General features: G+C 36.4%; 1 protein-coding gene across 1 annotated transcript in view; it reads right to left on the reverse strand.

Moving 5' to 3' along the window:
- The window catches only part of udt (protein undicht), a 40,559-nt gene extending 27,826 nt beyond the window's left edge, over positions 1-12,733 (reverse strand). The window contains exons 1-2 of the mRNA XM_081742963.1: positions 12,579-12,733; positions 8,270-8,509 (exon numbers count right to left, since the gene is read on the reverse strand). Coding sequence (XP_081599089.1) covers positions 8,270-8,509; positions 12,579-12,645 — 307 coding nt within the window. The 5' untranslated portion in view covers positions 12,646-12,733. The remainder of the gene's footprint in view (positions 1-8,269; positions 8,510-12,578) is intronic.
- Between the last annotated feature and the right edge of the window lie 5,424 nt (positions 12,734-18,157).

Genomic DNA, 18,157 nt, shown 5'->3' on the forward strand with positions numbered 1-18,157 from the left:
ACTGAGGCAGAATTTCATAGAGTGAAAAATTGCGAGAGTAAACTGCATTTCTGAATTATAATAAGAAACGTTACGTTACTTTATTAGGTGCTGCCCAACCTAAAAACCATTTAACGACGACAAATTAATACGCTATTATTTTACAACTAGTACGCGAATCCAATTCTCCTATAGCACTTAAAATACAACTCTTACTATACCTTTCCACAAATGGAAAAAGCGTATATTATTTCTCAAATTCGTCAGTTTTAACCTTCAACCTTTTAAAAATGTACTATCTATCTATCAGATGTGTAAAATGAATGACATTAGTATCTATCATTTCAATGTTTCCACAAAATCTTGGACATAAGCTTCTCTTGATACAAATTACACTTAAAATTTTGATACAAATTACACTTAAAATTTTAATATAAATGTACTTTTATTTTACTCAAAAAATATTTGTTTGTAACATCAACATTAAAATTGTCAAAACATACAAACGATACATAAAACTTATGCTCAATTATTTTTGTTACGAAACTGCATCAATATTCACTACTTTTTTCACAATACCAGCTACAAATAATAAGCAAATTTATAAATTAATTTCCTAGTCCACAAAAGTATTGCTCAAATTTCCTGTTCATTTTGTGACTAAAATTACGAGGGTGATTCAGAAAGTAATGCCTCCAAGTCCACTACTTCGCCAATAGTACTGCAAAAATTCTGAACTGTTTATCATTAATGCACTGATGTTTAAGCTATAGAATGTCACTTCTTTCACCTTCTTATCTCTTCTCGTTCCAAAGTAATGGAGCAATCCAAGGCATTCAGTAGTGATGGCTGGTTAAAACAGCGGGCTGTCATTGAATTTCTAACTGCGGAAGGCTGTGCGCCCAGAAACATTCATCGCCGGCGACGAGTCGTGGATACACCATTACGATCCGGAAAAGAAGCGTCAGTCGATGCCGCCACACGTCCTTTCCTCCGTCAATAAATACAAAGTTGTCTCATCTGCTGGCAAAGTGTTGTTGACATTTCGCCTCATCCTGTCTATAGTCTGGATCTTGCGCCCTGCGACTTCTGGGTCTTTCCCAAACTTAAGGATCATCTTAAAGGCCAACGATACAGTTGTGACGCGGAGGTGCAAGCAATAGTTCGACAACGGCGTTGCCAGCAGTCACTACAAGTCTTCGCCGACGGCATGAAAAACCTTGTTTCGCGTTAGCGCAAGTGTTTGCTCGTAATGGGGAAGATGTTCAAAAGTGAAAAATGATGCCACCATTTGTAGCTGACATTGCAAACATTCCACTGTTACCTGTATTGGTGCTGTCAAACACAAATAAAGGTATAACCTTGGAGGCATTATTTTCTGAATCATCCCCGTACCATGGCGGAAAAAGAAACTAGCTTCTTCAACAACACAACAAAAAATTTTGTCAATTTGTCGATTTGTTTCTTTCCGTCGCTTTTACATGGTCCATGTCATGAGGAATGAAGAATGTGGTGGAGAAACGAGATCTCTGCGTTCACTCTCAGCTTCGTGGTGACTCCTTATACCTGAACTAACCTAACAAATCACCGTTCTTCGTTCTTGACGCAGAAGTAAGTAAAACTCCCTTTAATTCAAACACCGATTGTCTAAAAAATTGATTTTTTTTTTTGTGGACAGTTGTCGAACCAAATGTATTAGAAAATTAGAACTAGTTCCATTAAAAAAAAAAAAAAAAAAAAAAAAACTCAAAATCACCACAGAGAAAGAGTACAACAATTAATTTGAAAACCGATGGAAATAACCGATTTTTCACAATATTAATGTTATAGAGACCAAAAACTCCTTTATACTTTCTGTTCAGTATTAAAACTGCAACGTAAAAGAGGCATCGTAGAAACTCCAAATTTCCAGAACACGTACAGCATAAAAGGATAAACAATTGATTAGCATGACAAAGCCGTGGAACAGCAAAGGCCGAACAGAGAGCTATGGTTCAGTGGTAAATAAAGCTTGGTGTAAAGTGAGTGTGTGCATAATACGTCAAAAGATGCTTCGTCGTCGAATGCGGCAATGCGGCAGTCCTTCCATCAGGTTTCGGCCTTTGATTGCGGATGAATAGTGGAACATCGTGAGTGCAATTTTCCTTCTGCGACATTAGTGTCCGTATTGGACGGAATGAGAGCACAGTACAGAGCACATGCAGTCGATGGCTCTACGAAGGTATTACGCAGCAACACGCCGGATCGAACAGCCACATCTCGCACACTGGCGCAAGCACTGGAGACTGTTGCACAGTATCCAGTGTCCCCACGAACAGCTATACGTCGTCTGGAAGAGCGCGGCATATTTTCAAGGCACCCATTCCTGCGGCTTCCCTGAATCCACAGCATAAGTATGGGAGGCTACAGTGGTATTGCGCGTGGACAGATGACAGACAGAATATCGTATTTTCAGACGAATCCTGCTTCTGCCTGCAGCATCATGATGGGTACATTCGGATCTGGTGTTACCGCGGCATTAGACTGGGAGACGCCTGAATTGGTAAGACAAATTAAATTGTGAGTTGAATTATCGTACATAATGTTGCAGCTATGAAGATATAGTCTGTTTTCTTTTTTATGTTTTTTATATAATTCGTGTTGCATTAGTTTTGCGATCGTTTTAAATATGTACTGGCTTATGTATGCTATGTTTTGGTGTAAATTTCGAGGGAATAAGTTATATATTGGAAAGAAGTGTCTGGAAGACAATTTAAAGTAAAAGATAGTTTAAACATATTTGGTCATGACTTAGGTTTTTCATTGGGGCAGTGAAAATCATGCGTACTTGCGCCTGCTGACGCTGGAATACATGACGGAAAGTTTGACAAAGACGACAGGGAGATCGACAAGTGGTCGATGAAGTCTGAGTGAAGGACAGAGGCCATCAAGAACGCTGGTAAGGTCCTAGCAGACCCCGAAGTCGACAAGAAGGTCGATGAGGTCCATGATCAATAAGATTATAAAGGCAAGTGGGCAGCAGAGGTCAGTTTGAATGACTTAGGAGTCGATAATGGGCAAGCAGGTCTGCGGAGGAAGTCGACGATTAGGATTAGGATTAGAAATTAAATTTCTGGGCTTTCAGCGGTTATGGCCATGTTAGCTCGCTACGTAAGAGGGATGACGACGCTCGTTGATCACAGTGTGAGGCGAACTGGGAAGGAAAGAAACGACTAGGAAATGGCTAATGGCTGACGAGAAAGGTGGGAAGCTCGATCAGAGGTTGATGGTTGCCAGGGAAGTCTACAGTGGAGTCAATGTCAGTCGGTGAAGCTGAGAGTGAAGAATGTTGGGAAGATAAACTGAATTGTAAGTTTGAATTATCGGACATAATAATGCAGTTACAAACATATAGTCTGTTGTATTTTGCAACAAATGAAGTTCAATATTGTGATTTCGTTTTGATATTTTTATATAGTTCGTCTTGTATTAATTTTGTGATTATATATATGTACACTACGTTTTGATATATATCTTGAGTGAATAAAAGTTCGGAAGTTTCTGGAAGTAAGTTTAAAAGGTAGTTTAAATATATTTGATCGCGATTTTTTTATGTTTATCAGCCTACATTTCGACGTCGGTCGGGCAGGGCATTATGATCCGTGCATGTTTCTGCCTCCTTGCGTTGATGGACATTTTAGCAGTTCCTTTAGTGCAGGTACTGTCTGGGACTATATTTTCTACCGGGATAATGCATCCCCTCATGTTACACGTACTCTCCTACACTTCCTGGTTGGGCATGCTGTTTCTCTGCTTCCTTGACCGCCGCATTTCCCCGATTCCTCCCGATTGAACACATCTGGTCGATGGTTGCACAATGCCTATGATACCTATGAACTCCAACAGGCACAGTTGATGAACTGTGGCATTGAAGAAGCATGTCTTGCCATACTCCATGAGGACATATAAAGTCTCATCCCCTTGATGCTTCGCCGTGTTGAAACAGTTCTGGCGGTCTCTGGTGAGTCCACAGGGTACTGATTGTAGGCAGTTCGCAGCTCTCGCCACGTAGTCAGTCTTCGCATAGAACTGTAAGTTTAATCATTTGCTAGTATCAGGTGTCTGCCTGCCACATACTGAACGAAGGAGATGATGGCCGAGCCGATGTTCGGTACTGCGAGCAATGCAACAAAGGCTCACATCATATATTCACACGTGCCAGACAGGGACCCCTCCACGCTTTGACCAACAGACACAGTCTATGCAATCAGACCTCTCTTTCCGCATTCCTCTCCTGCTTGGCCTTCCTCTAGTCAATATGCGCACGGCCTTGGTGTTGTGTTTGTAATTCATGAGTCCGACCAGACAAAATCTCAAGAACTGCTTGTTGAATTACCATCAATTTTGGCCAGGATGAAGAGGATAAAACTTAAGAAACGAGTTCGTTGATGGAAGTGATGTTCAAATCGGAAATCAATCATTTCCGGTTTTAAAGTTAACTATAGAGCAAAAGCGGTGATAGATAACGAGAAGAGGTTTCCTGCAATCGATTAAGCATGCGAAGAACACATTTCATCTCCAACCTTAACTCACTATTAAAACAGAAAGTAACAGAAATCCATTACAACTTCCAGTTTCAATATTTACACACAGTAAAAACGGTAAGACAGTGAGAATTATTTTCTCTCTTTTTCTCTCATTTTTTAATCGATTTAGCATTCTAAAAATAATTATAATCTTCTCTCTTAATACATTATTCAAAGCGGAAGAGGTAGAATGCAACAACTTCCGGTCTTAATGTTGATCGCTATAGAGTAAGAGCGGTAGTTGATATAGACAAGCTGTTTTCTGCGATCGATTAACCGTTCTGAAGTATATTTCAACTCCACTCTAATTTCTTTGCTAAAATTACTACCACTTTCAGCTTCCATAGTAACTGAGAAAATAGCACGCCATTAGTAAATCTTAAATATAATAAATGCAAGTTGTCATGGCAACACCGAAGTTTTTGTGTGGAGAATAGAGGGTGGGTGCAAATGCAATGTTGAGAGGAGATTAGAGATGGCGTACAATTTAAACTTGTACTATCGCCTCCGACTCCTCTCAAGCACGTAGCAGTTTTTGCATGAGGAGCGATGGGCACGAAGAAATGCAGAGAATTATTGATTGGCAGACGGCGGCATGGAAACTGTTAAGCCGTTAAAAGAACTCAAACGACCATTTTCACGTAGTAGATACTGTACTTCTTTATTAATTACTTCTTATTTTAAAATTATTTTTATTTGTAAGTGCGTGGTCTAGTTAAATAGTTAAATCCTTCACAATATTTCATTACCTGAACTTGCTGGTAATTCGTTCAAGCAGATTTTTCTTCAGGAACTGTGGATTTTACAAGGATATACAATTAGCAATTCATTGTGTTGCTGAAAAAAAAATTTGCTTGAACAAGGTATCAGCAAGTTCAGATAACCACAAAGGATTTAACTAGAGTACGCACTTGCAAGTAACAAATAACTTTAGTATCTAATATCAAATAATGCACGAACATGAAAACTTAAATATCATATCAACATTATTGCTATTTTACCTGTAGTGAAAATTAGTTGTCGGGGAAAACCCGACCCCCTGCATTCTGCAAATATATATAATTCAACTGTTAGATGTTCATTCAAGATATAATCAATGGTTTTGCCCAAGCACAAGTGATAGCATTTGTGACACCCGTCCGCAATGTACAAGCCCCTCAAAAGTGAAAATGTGAGGTCAGTCTGGAGATAAACTGTGTGGCGTGGTGATTAACGTATTGCCATGAAAATCCAAATATTCGAATTTCTACTTCTGGCCCAGTCATACTTCTCATTCTTTGAAAGTTCAATATACACTCATCAACATTCGCAAAACATCATAACATCCATGGCTATAATGGTTTTCAGACTTTACAGTGTATATAACCTCCCGTTTTAGTTGTAATCCCTATAATGTTAAAACATTACCTGTAGTATTCTGTAATGTAATTGCAGTTTAAGGGAAAAAGTCGCAATTGTAAATTCTATATTAATTAATGTTAAAAAAATAATAACTAAAATGCGTTTTAAACAATTATAAATATAGTAATACTAATGTCCAATTTGATTTATGTTACGTAATCTTATTTTAAAAATGACAACTACACATTAGAATTTGTAAACCATAGCCTAGGGTTGAGGTAATCAGCTTAAATATGTAAATCCCATAAAACTGAACTCGAGATAGACCAATTTTATCTTTTGTTAGACAAATTTTATTTTATCGTGTCACTTCTGGTTAGAACTTCAACTAACAAAGAATACACAATACTTGAATGGCATTTGATAGACTGGCGGCCACATTTTCCCTTACTTTTAAAACAAATATTTCAAAACTATTAACATTAATTACCACGACACAATAAATGATACATTGTTTTAAACTATCGTAACATACTTTTATTTAGTATCGTAACATACTTAACACAGAAACTGACTATTTTCTACCACTTTGAAAAAGATGATGAAATATCAACGGGCAGACTTCCCTCTGCAATCTTCATAAATTCAATTTGATTATTAAATAGTAGTATACATATAATTTTATCACTACGGATCAATTTTCTTGTACAAGTAGGTTATGTCGTAAACATGCACAAGATCCGATTACGTAAAAATTAAATAATATTACGAAAAATCACTACAGCGTTCAAATACAGCGCCGAAAATACGAAATAACTATCACTACACATAAAAAGTACCTAACAGCAATACTGGACACATATTAAACTATCTTCTGTGTCCCTTACATGAATGAACATTGTAGACAATTTGTGAAATCAGAGGAAAGTTCAAAATGTAATTAACAAATTAGCGTAGTTGTTCATATTACACTGGTGAGTACGAAGGGAATTAATCGAAATTGTCCGCAGTATTAAGTCATCTAAGACTGTGGACAATAACCACTACAATCAATGACTTATCACCATCTTGCAAATAGGAGACGAATTGCAAGCCTAGAGTTTGGAGTCGAAGAACTGTTGTAAGGCATTTTTCAGAACCTCCAAATCATCAAAGATTATCCAAGTTGTTGAGTTATACAACGCGCGAAACAGAATTAGTCAATAGGGACCTAGTCAGGGAATATGGCGGGTGTAGTAAAACCTCCAAATCCAAGTCCATTAATTTTAGAAGCGTGGTGACAGCAATAAGTGGCCTGGCGTTATAATTGTGGATGATGTTTGCTTGTCGACTGATCAAGTCTTGCTATTTCGACGTCAATGCTGCTCGTGGTTTGTCCATCTGCTCACAGTAGAAGGTGGCAATAATGAGTTTATTAGGTACCCGAACTTTCTAGTGAATTACTTCTTTTGACATTTCTCCACACACACTTAACAATACCTTCCTGGCATGGATTTCTGGTTTGGACGTTGATGGGGGTTGTTCAGATACGCGATACACAGGCTTGCGATGCTTTGGTTTTGGTATTTAAATACATAACCTAACTCATTTCTCATTGCCCGTGCCAACGTGTAGCAACAACTGATCATTGCAGTAACAGATAGAGATGTAAGCCTATATATTGTATGTGAAAAAAAGTTCATTTCACGTCATACCCGAGTTAAAAAGGCAAAATCAAAGAAAAAATTGGCGAAGACACTGCGGTCTGGATCAATTCATATGGGTTGATCCATATTCATTCTGGACTTAATATTCTGGTGAACTTTCAGTAGTTTGGGATGGATACATAGTATGTTGCTCTTTCTGCGAGCTTCAATACACATAACGAGAAAGCAAAACAAATGAAGAACAAACCATACCCAGAACAAGGTTATATTAACTCATCTAGATTATACTTATTTAAAAACAATAATAAAAAAGAGCACATACACATACTTGAAGAAGGATGCATTAGTTTAAATTGTTTCTACAGTATAGGAAATCTACTGATAATGTACTTCAAGAAACGCTGATCCCTTAAAGAATTTGTAGTGAAGGTGGTGGTGATATACAGTCACTGAAACGTCTATGGTCAAGACTACCACTCTTACTGGTGACTGCTTGTGCGAGCACAAACTTTATTATTAATTCCTTCAACGCTTACAGCATGCTCGTATACACAATACAGAGTGTCCCAAATGTAGGTATACAGTCCTGAATGTTTTACATATGCAGGTCTGTATACCTACTTTTGGGCCACTCCGTACACTAATTTGAGAAAATAAAATGCAAAGAAAACAAGTCTTAAAAACCTTGATGAACGAAACTTAAGAATTATAAAATAACTTAGCCTTACTTCTACTTACATTCAATTTTCTCCAACACATTGACAGTCCTCACAATTAATTTGACGCAGTGGTAACACTGATTATTCTTAAATACCATCGTATAATTTACACGAAATTCCTCTTTTATGTCAATGCAATAACCTCGTTTCGTCATAGAGTCGGCGTTTATATCCGTTAAAGTATTTTCGCCGTTTTCCCATGAAAACCATTTTCCATGCAGAACAGGAGGAATGTTGCAACCATGTGATATACTTGGACCTAAAATAAGAAGAAGTGATTGTTATATATATAGTCAATAAAAGTTCTTTTCCCACAAAAATAAATGGTTGCTCTTTATGACTTCTTGTTTCTTAATCCACATTTTTCACTGCTTTAAATACGCGTTAACATATGCTTTTCTCAACATTTTTAAACATTCTCACAGGGACTTCATCTGCTAAACAAAAACTCTAACTACCTACTTGATTTATAGCAAATCTTATTTTGAAAAAACAAAAGTCCGTTGCGTTTCTCTAATTTTACTAATTTTAACCTACTACATTTACGGTTTTGGAGTGGAATATTTTAATCTGGGTATCTGCGTTTTGTTTGCAATACAAACTGTACACTTACTAATTACTAAGTTATATTACTTTTTGCTTTTTAACATACATACAAACCAATTTTTCTTCTGTTTGCATTCTTTAAAAGTTATTTTTCTATTTTTCTACACATTTAGATAAGTTATTATTTTGTCATGTGAAAAAAATTGGAACCTTTAAGTTTTACGTCCCACAGTTACGCCGCCACAGTTAGGCTAGAGATGGTGATGATGAGAAATAAATGAAATGATGGAATGAAGAAAGTGAGAGGGAACACGAGAACTCCGAGAAAACCTACGCACACGGTGTTTCTCCACCACAAAGTTCACCTGGAGCGAGCTGGGATCGAACCAAACCTCATGCACCAGGGGTGAGCGCTCTACCACTGAGCCACCGTGGTCCCCCACACTTTGTCATGTGATTGTATACGTGAAGCAAGCAAAGTTTCTAGCAATTCTAAATAAATGCCTATAGAGATTATATGAATGCCCCTCTATTCTTTATGTGAACGCAGAAGTGTTGGGAAGTTTCAGTGCAGATTACGTATGGGCAAATTAAGGGCAAATTGAAAGATTTATACGTAAAATTGAGTACATGCATCGAAAGATATATTTACACGAAACAAATTTCTGCAAGTGATAGAAATAAATTTGAAATAAAGGAAGAAATGAAGTTACATTATATCTGACAGAACAATCGTTAATATCTTTACAGTAGTGTTCAGAAATGAAATTATTTTACTAGTTATTTTTTCAGATAATGTAACAGGGAGAAGCCACAACAATTGATTTCATCTGAAACAATCGTCCCCTAAGCCTTTTAAATTTGTATTCTATTAATAACTTTTCATTTTTAAAAGGTACAGGTAAAGTTGACTGATTAGAAAACTATCTGCGAACTTACAAGTTTATATCTACCTTTAGCGAAAATAAACAAAAAGTGCACTTTACAATACACGCGCCAGTTACTCATCGACAAGTAGAACCGCTTTGAAAGACTATTGTACAGAAGAGTAGGGTCGAGTTAACTTAGGAATAGGAAAGCTTGAACCTATTTTATTAATTAAATGTAATTTCTCTTGTCTGCGTAGAGATCCAACTGAGCGGACATTGTGAAGTTCACAAACATACAAACAAAAACGCACGGTTATGTGTATGTATGTTTTTAGACAAATTTTTATGTTATACATTCGGAAGCCGTATTTATACGGAAAGGGTTAAGTTCCAAAGTTGGTCATCCATTTGTAGCAAAATCTGGAAAAATTAGCGGGAAGAAATGAGTAATTTGCCTGTCTGTATGATTGATAATTTATAAACAGAGTGAAAGTTGTGTTTATTTTCTTATATAAACGGTTCTAAACATGAAACAATTTGGCAAGAGGAGGGAACTACTTGGCGCAAGGTTACTTCATGGTAGGATTATGGGAATGTAATGACCAATTGTTTTGTAAACATGGCTGTTGGCAATCAGGAAAATCTAATAAAAGTAAGATGCCTTGATTAAACGGTGAAATGGAGATAAAACTAATGCAGATCTTTGATATGTGGAAACGTCACCATGCAGTTCGCACGATTTACAGCATTTTTCGTTGTTTTTTTCTTTTTTCTTTTTCTTTTTTTTGTTTGTTTGTTTTGTTTAAACCAGCCAACCGCAGATAACTAAAGAAACGTGGATAATGTTATACTTTTCAATGTGACAAGGTAACATAACCAACATGGCGGCAACGTTCTAGAACATAGGTCCCCCTTCCCATTTAGCTGTAATAAAGACAGAAAACAATGTGCCCTACGGGTTATGCAGTACCGCTTAGGCAATACTATGTGAATTAAATATTAAAGTTTGCTACAGAAAGGAACCTATTATTACGCTTTTTACCAAAAACTAGATGGTCAACCAACTTCGGAATGAATACCTACGGAAATCGTAAAAGAATTGTAAATTTTCAACAAGTACTCTGGTTGTCCCCTTGAAGTTAATATATGCCAAGTGAGGTACTTGCATGTCGCTCACCGCAAATATTCTAGGAAACAATAAGAAGGAACTCACAAGTAGTGTCCAAATGGATGAATCAAGTTGCGGGATGATATTTAGCGTGATTGATAGATGATGTGAAAATATGTGTATGTGCAAAGTTACAGCGGCTGAGCGCCGTAAGAAACAGACGGGGAGGGGTCAGAATTGGTGGGAGAACGGCTAAGCTATATTATTCAAATACCGGTACATTAAATAAGCTGTTGAACCGCAAAAATTGTGAAAGATATATAGCATAAACGGTAATAGTTTCACATATTGGCAAAAGAAGAATGGGCAGAGTAGATCACGAACCTCCGCCGCCATCTTGAAATCCACCATTTTGAAATCTCTGATATTTTCTGAAATGCAAAGGTAGTCATGTGATAAATCAATTAGGGCCAGCATGTTCTGAAAAAGTGAATTATGAACTTTAGTGATCCTTCTCTGCACTTATTTGGCAGATTTAGGATCATCATTATAGTTATTTACGAAAATCTAGGAGACTGATACCAGTACGGTATGTTGAATGTACGGATTAGCCAAGAAAACCAACAGAAATTTGATAATAATAATACTGTAATATACAACTTGGATATCAAACTTCACTGTTAGTTTTCTTCGCTTGTAGATATGTTGGGTTAAGTTTAGAGTTTTACCCCTCCGCTTTTTATAAAAATCAGGAAAAATTACAGGAGAAATGATGTAAGGAATGATAATTTGAAGTTTTGACTTGATGTTTAGGAATGTAAGTTCGGCATGAGAGTTATGTTTATTATGAGAAAAGATATGTGGAAGTTAGTACTATTTGCCGGATGCGGAAGCATTCGCGGAAGGTTTCAGCAGCATGGTAGTTGTAAAATATGGCGAATATGGCGAACAGGTGTAACGGATGCTCAAAAATAATGAAGAAAACCTTTTAAATTTTTGTGAAGCCCACGGAGTACTAATGTTAAGTGAAATGTAACAATTTTTAATACTTTAAGCGCTGTTTTTTGTATGTTGCAAAGTCCAAGGGCACCTTCAGACTTGAGGGGCAACTCTAAACTTAAGCCGATATGTTTAACTTACAAGTGTTTTCGTGATAATGATATGTTGTATTTCAATAATAGCATAACCTTTTTCCCACCAAATTTGACCCCCCCCCTCCTCCGCTTTTTATGGTGCTCAGCAGCTATCACTTTACACATTACATATTTTCACATCCTCTATCAAGCGCACTATGTTTCATCTCGCAACTTGATTCATCCATTTGGACCCTTTACTTGTCAGTAAAAGAATTGTATTTTTTTTAACAATTTCGAGTGGCGCGCGCAAACGATTATTTCACATTTCCTTCCAATCCATTTTATGTATTCTTCATATTTCAGGTCTTACTCTTGGCACTTAACCCAAAGAATTTTAATATTCGAATATTCTTTTTCTGGTGATCATTACATATAATTTCCAATGTAAACATAATACCATTGATAGTAAGACCCACCCATTATTGTTTTCCATTAATACAACTTATCATTATAATTCGTACAGAGTATAACGTTTCAATTTCACAATAAATATATCTCATCCATATTATTTTTAATCTATTTATTTTAATATTATATATATTTCTATCGAAGTTGAAGCCTAATTTCAATTGGGCTAGCCACTTTTTAGCCAACAGGTGGCCTTTACTATCAAACACTATTTATTATTATATCTTAAGGTTAAATAAACAAATATAATATTAAAAGTACCTGTACATAGCAACACAAAACATAAAATCGGCGTCAATTTAATAAATCTCATCAAATCACAACCCATTATCACAATCTAATATTACACACCCACAAACACAATCACAATCAAAATCCACTTCCTCCTCTAAACGACGTTAACGTGAGCCATCTATTATCGAACTTTCTAAACACTAACCTGTAGCAGTATTTTAACTGTTGAAACTCACGTTTATACTCTGTGGGTTTCCAATTATGACAAAATATATTTTTTGATAAAGGAAAATTAGATACAAATGAAAAAAAATAAAAAGAAGAAGAAAGTTAAATATCTGTAAAAATATTTCTTAAGTCGCTGATGTTTCCTTCCAGATTGAAGAATATACCAGTGCAGTTATTCTTTAAGAAACAATGTTTCAGGGGCACTACGGATACTATATTATTTATTATTATATTATAGACGTATTATTTTGGTCTGCCCCGGGGCATTCCACTGGCGTCTCTGGCATGTAAAATTTGGAGGGGACATCAAAGAAAGTGGTTTAAATTGTACTAGGTACTACCTAGGTCAGGGGTGCCCACAAGGGGGGGGCTATGACGCAAACTGCGTCATTGAAATGTTGGCGGGGTTAAAAATCTATATAAATATGCTTGATGGGGGGTAAAATTAATCGAAAAGAAGATTTTTTCATGGAAGAACACCTACGGATAGACAGTTGGGGGGTGCGTCATGGACATAAGGGGGGGGCACCACTGCCTAGGTCAACCTGTTTATTATCTTCGATTCCATTTGTTACCTTTCCGCTTATCTTCAAGGAACCGCTAAGGTATATCAAGAACTCTGTTACAATCGTTTCAGAGTCTGAATATTATATTCCAAATTATTATTATTATTATTATTATTATTATTATTATTATTATTATTATTATTATTATTATTATTATTATTATTATTATTATTATTATTTATATGTTATTCTTTCGTTGGTAAATAAAATAAATTAGAATAAAATATTGAATAATTTGTACTTCAAAATATTGGCGGAAGCGTCCCCCTCGAACCTCCGCCAGAGACATCCCTGGGGCACTCACAGAGCTCCGGGGGACCTACCGTAGTCGAGTCAAAACTTCACTAAGAAACTAATATGTGGGCTATTCAGAAATACATGTTTCAGAATCCTAAGGTACTCACGGAGCAATTTTTATAGAGGGAGTATAGCTACAGACATATAATTTAAAGTACTCTCCAACTACCCTCATAAAAATTGTTGCGGAAGTACCGCAGGATTCTGAAACTTGGATATTAGAATAGGACACATACTAGTTCCTAAGTGAAGTCTAGACTCTACTACAGTAGGTCCCATAGTTTTGGAGCTATGGACTTTTAAAGTTCATATTTTTATATTTTCGGCAGCCTATAACTCCAAAAGGAAGCATTTGTGCACCCAGAATGGTCAATTCTTTTTGTCTTATTTTTGTGTCAGAAATCACCTCTCAAACTTTGTCGGTGTTGTTTTGAAACACCCTGTATGTAATACTTTTAGGCCGTATTTATTGAACCTTCCTATGATCTCATACCAAATTTGGTATTAATATCGACTTTTATTCTGTTGTTAGAGGCCCAGAAAGACAGAAGAATGAGTAAATAAAGAAATTGAAAGCGAGAACTATTAGGCGAACTATACACTATAGGATAAATCCTAGGAAATCTCTTACGATTTGTCCTAGAGTCAAAATCTCAACGTATATGGCATCAGATCGCATGTCATTTCCTGTGCTCTGAACGAACTTATGAGATTTCTCTTGTTTAGAGCACGCTCTATTTCGGAAAGAAAATTCGTAAGATTTCGATTTAAGCGACATCAGGTGAGAGAAAGTGAAAACACAACTGATGAGCTATCTTCTGATTGTGCAGGTTTACTTTAGGTGTACCACTCGAAATAATTGTTGAAAAAATATAATTTATCACTGTTTCCTAAATGATTTGCGTTGACCGACATGAAAATTATTCACATAGCATATATAAAATTTCCCAAGGGAACCATCAAAAGCAATTGTTGATAAACTACATTTTTTTTACGATTTGCGTACAAATACGGGGGCTGGATATATAGTATAAAAACTATAGTGAAAAAAAACGCAAACCAAGTTGTGCTTGTGGTCTCTGGTAAGTACGAATGCTATTTAACCGAGTCAGAACAGGGCGAAGTCGGACCCAGGCGTCAGCCAGGGGGTGCTAGCGAAGGAAGCAGGCTCGTCAGTGAATGTAGTGAAAACGAGTGGGTTTCGACAATGATACGAGTTTGAATAGCAATTGTCATGGTATTATGGTAGTAGCACTCCACCTGTAAACATTAACTATAGCTTCTGGAAACTATACAGAAATAAACCAGCGGTGGAAAATAGCATCACCGGTCATGTTTCATATGCATTCACTTAGGTAAATGTTTCGCAGAAGGGGTCCAGAAGTATGCAAAACATACAAAATTTACAGGAGAAATGGAAGATGCAAGTACTTAGACCTAACACAACCTAACCAAATCTAACCTAATAAAATTAACTAACTTAAACTAACCTAATATTAATAGAAGTAATCGAAATTCTATCACTTTTTTGAAAATTAGCTGGAGCCATATACTAATATAATCTAACGTAACGTAACCGTAATTAACCTGAACCAGCCTAAAGTAAACTAATGTAAATAGAAACTACCGAAATTGTAACATTTCTTAGAAAAATTAGCTGGACCCTTTCTGCTAAACATTGTCTCTCACCTATTTTATCCGTCGTTAAAACATTCATAATGATTTTACACTAGTAACCCTATAATTGTAAACATAAAATATAGCTGAATTACTTTGTATTTAATTCTGTTGTTTGCAGAAATTTTATCCTTATAAATATGTCTTTTCATGCAAAGTATTAAATTTTATTTGTAAATCTTCTAAAATGTGGTGCACCACAAGTATACCAGCACCCTTCTGACATTTTTATTTGTAGATGTATCCAATTTAACAATATAACGCCTGGTATTAATATCAGTGGGATGTGTAGTATGGTTAGCATAGTAATTCTTCAATTTTGTACTTTTATTAAACAGAACTATTTCACAATGTTGATAAACATCATTCGGTCAGACAGGAAAACTCCTCGCGTGTATGGCACAAAAAGGGTAGGATTTCCTACAAGATATGTCATAACATTTTTCCGAAGAAAAATCCTAAGATATTTCCTAGGATTGATCTCGTAGTGTATAGCAAGCCTTACTGAATACCTCCACAAGAAATGTTTAAACTTTAAGGCTGAAGGAGATCCATGCCGACATGGTTACTACTTTAGGTGATAGTACCCCTTCACATGCCAGTGAAAAAATGGGAATCCGAATTTAAAAGAGGAAGAAGCTCCATTGACGTTAGGGCCGTTTTTAACCTCCTGGCGCCTTAGGCACTTGAAATTAGACATTAGGCACTTGAAATTACGCTTCCACTATTTCCAGAGCACCCACTCCAGTTATTACCTTGCCAGTTTTGGTTCGGGATGTATTTTACCTTTCCCACTCTTACTCTTTTCCCTTTCTTTATTTTTGTTGTTTGAAGAGTCTCTCCATTAGACCTTTATCACCACCTATGGACCCGCCGTGTCCCGGACTGACAACCGGCAACCGTAAGGAAAGGATAGTAGCATGGTTTGGCCACTCTTGTTCATTTCCTACATTACGTCACCCCCCATTTATCCTGAGACAACCATCCTTAAGTATTCTTATTTATCAATTCCCGGCAGAAGCTCATGTGGTTCGGATTCCACGTTAATCAGTAGGTCCACGTCTCATATAGCCTCGCTGCTGAACGGGACGCTAAACTAAAATCAACTCAACTCTTATTTATCAAGTAATATAAATTTTTATTTTCAATTTTAAAAAAAACAACTAAAATTATACTTATCACATTTACATTCAAATCTAGTTAGTTTGTAACCAGGAAGCTCAACCGAAACGAAAATGACGTTTTCTGGACAAGCCTATTTTATTTTTTTTCTTTGCGCGCCCAAATCTTTTCATCCTAGGCACATGCCTAGCGTGCCTAAGCAAAAAAGCGGTCCCGGGTGCGGGGCCCAATTGGGAACTACAACTAACTTGTCCTGAGGTCTGTAGAACCAATATATATATATATATATATATATATATCGTCGGCGGCAATTCAAAACCTGCTATGTGCATTTTGCAGGAGAAGCGAAAAACAGTATCCTGGTTAGCTTTTTGGCTTTATAAAAGTGATGTTATAAGTAATATTTGATGCTGCACGTAACTGGTACCTTCTCAAGTAACTTGAGAAGGTACCAGTTACGTGCAGCATCAAATATTACTTATAACATCACTTTTATAAAGCCAAAAAGCTAACCAGGATACTGTTTTTCGCTTCTCCTGCAAAATGCACATAGCAGGTTTTGAATTGCCGCCGACGATATATATATATATATATATATATATATATATATATATATATATATATATATATATATATATATATATATATGAATAAATAACTATACAGCTTTAATCACCCTTTCCCAGCACAACTTTAAACAATCTTCCGAATAACTAATTTTTATCGATTTCTTGGACACATACAGTAAGTGACAACAAATATGCCCAAAGGAGTACAAACAGTATAACAAAAAAGATTACAATAGCAAAAGGAGTACAAATGAAATTATACAAGTTTCAACCGGGTACAGTGAGATATACAATTATTCAACAACTGCTGAAAAGTAATAGACAATGAGGAAATCTTATTGTGGTTTATAGAAGAAAAATCTCGTCCAATTCTTTACCAGAAGATAATGTGCCTAAGATCAATGACACATCCACGCGTTGGATAACAATGCTGATACGTTTGAAAAGGAATGCAGTAGCTCGGGGATCACCAGTTTAGATCGCTATTCGATTACCAACTTTGTTAGTGATATTAGATCCTTCGTGACCCCAAGATTCACTGGTTTCTATTGCTAGTGTTACAAACCGATATTTGTCCAATAGGTTTGTGTATTTTAGTTAGGAGTAGTGTGTTTAGTGTAGGAGTATTTTTCCGTTTTTCACGATACCAAGGTCATGACGTCAGGCATTTTACCATTGGAGCGGCAACCCCATTTTTTTATTGACGGAACTCCTGGTGAAAGAAGAACTCTACAAATGATGTCGTTTACATTATGATGTAGAAATTGTCTTCTGACACTTTTTTTAAACATGAAAGACCATGTAATCCTTTATTATCAACATATGCGTTGGAGCAGGACAGTAGTGAGGCTCACAAATATTAACATCTAAGCGCAGAGGTGTAGCAATACGAAAGCTCTTATCAGAAAGGTATAGGCCAAGTGTGGGAGAAGGTAGGGCTTGAAGCCATGCTCCGGTTTTGGGGTAGGAGACATCTAACAGCCCGGCTTTGTCATCTGGATTATTAGTGATGAGAGAAGTGAAGATAAACCAAAGTTGACTATGGGTTCATCCCAAAGAGATTGGACATGTCTTTTGTCGTTAGGTGGAGATCCATTCCAACCAGACTAGTCCATTTATCGATGCATTCTTGTACGTCTCGAATAGA

The sequence above is a fragment of the Thermobia domestica genome, chromosome 16, assembly GCF_964235325.1.
Source record: "Thermobia domestica chromosome 16, izTheDome1.hap1.1, whole genome shotgun sequence".
NCBI lineage: Eukaryota > Metazoa > Arthropoda > Insecta > Zygentoma > Lepismatidae > Thermobia > Thermobia domestica.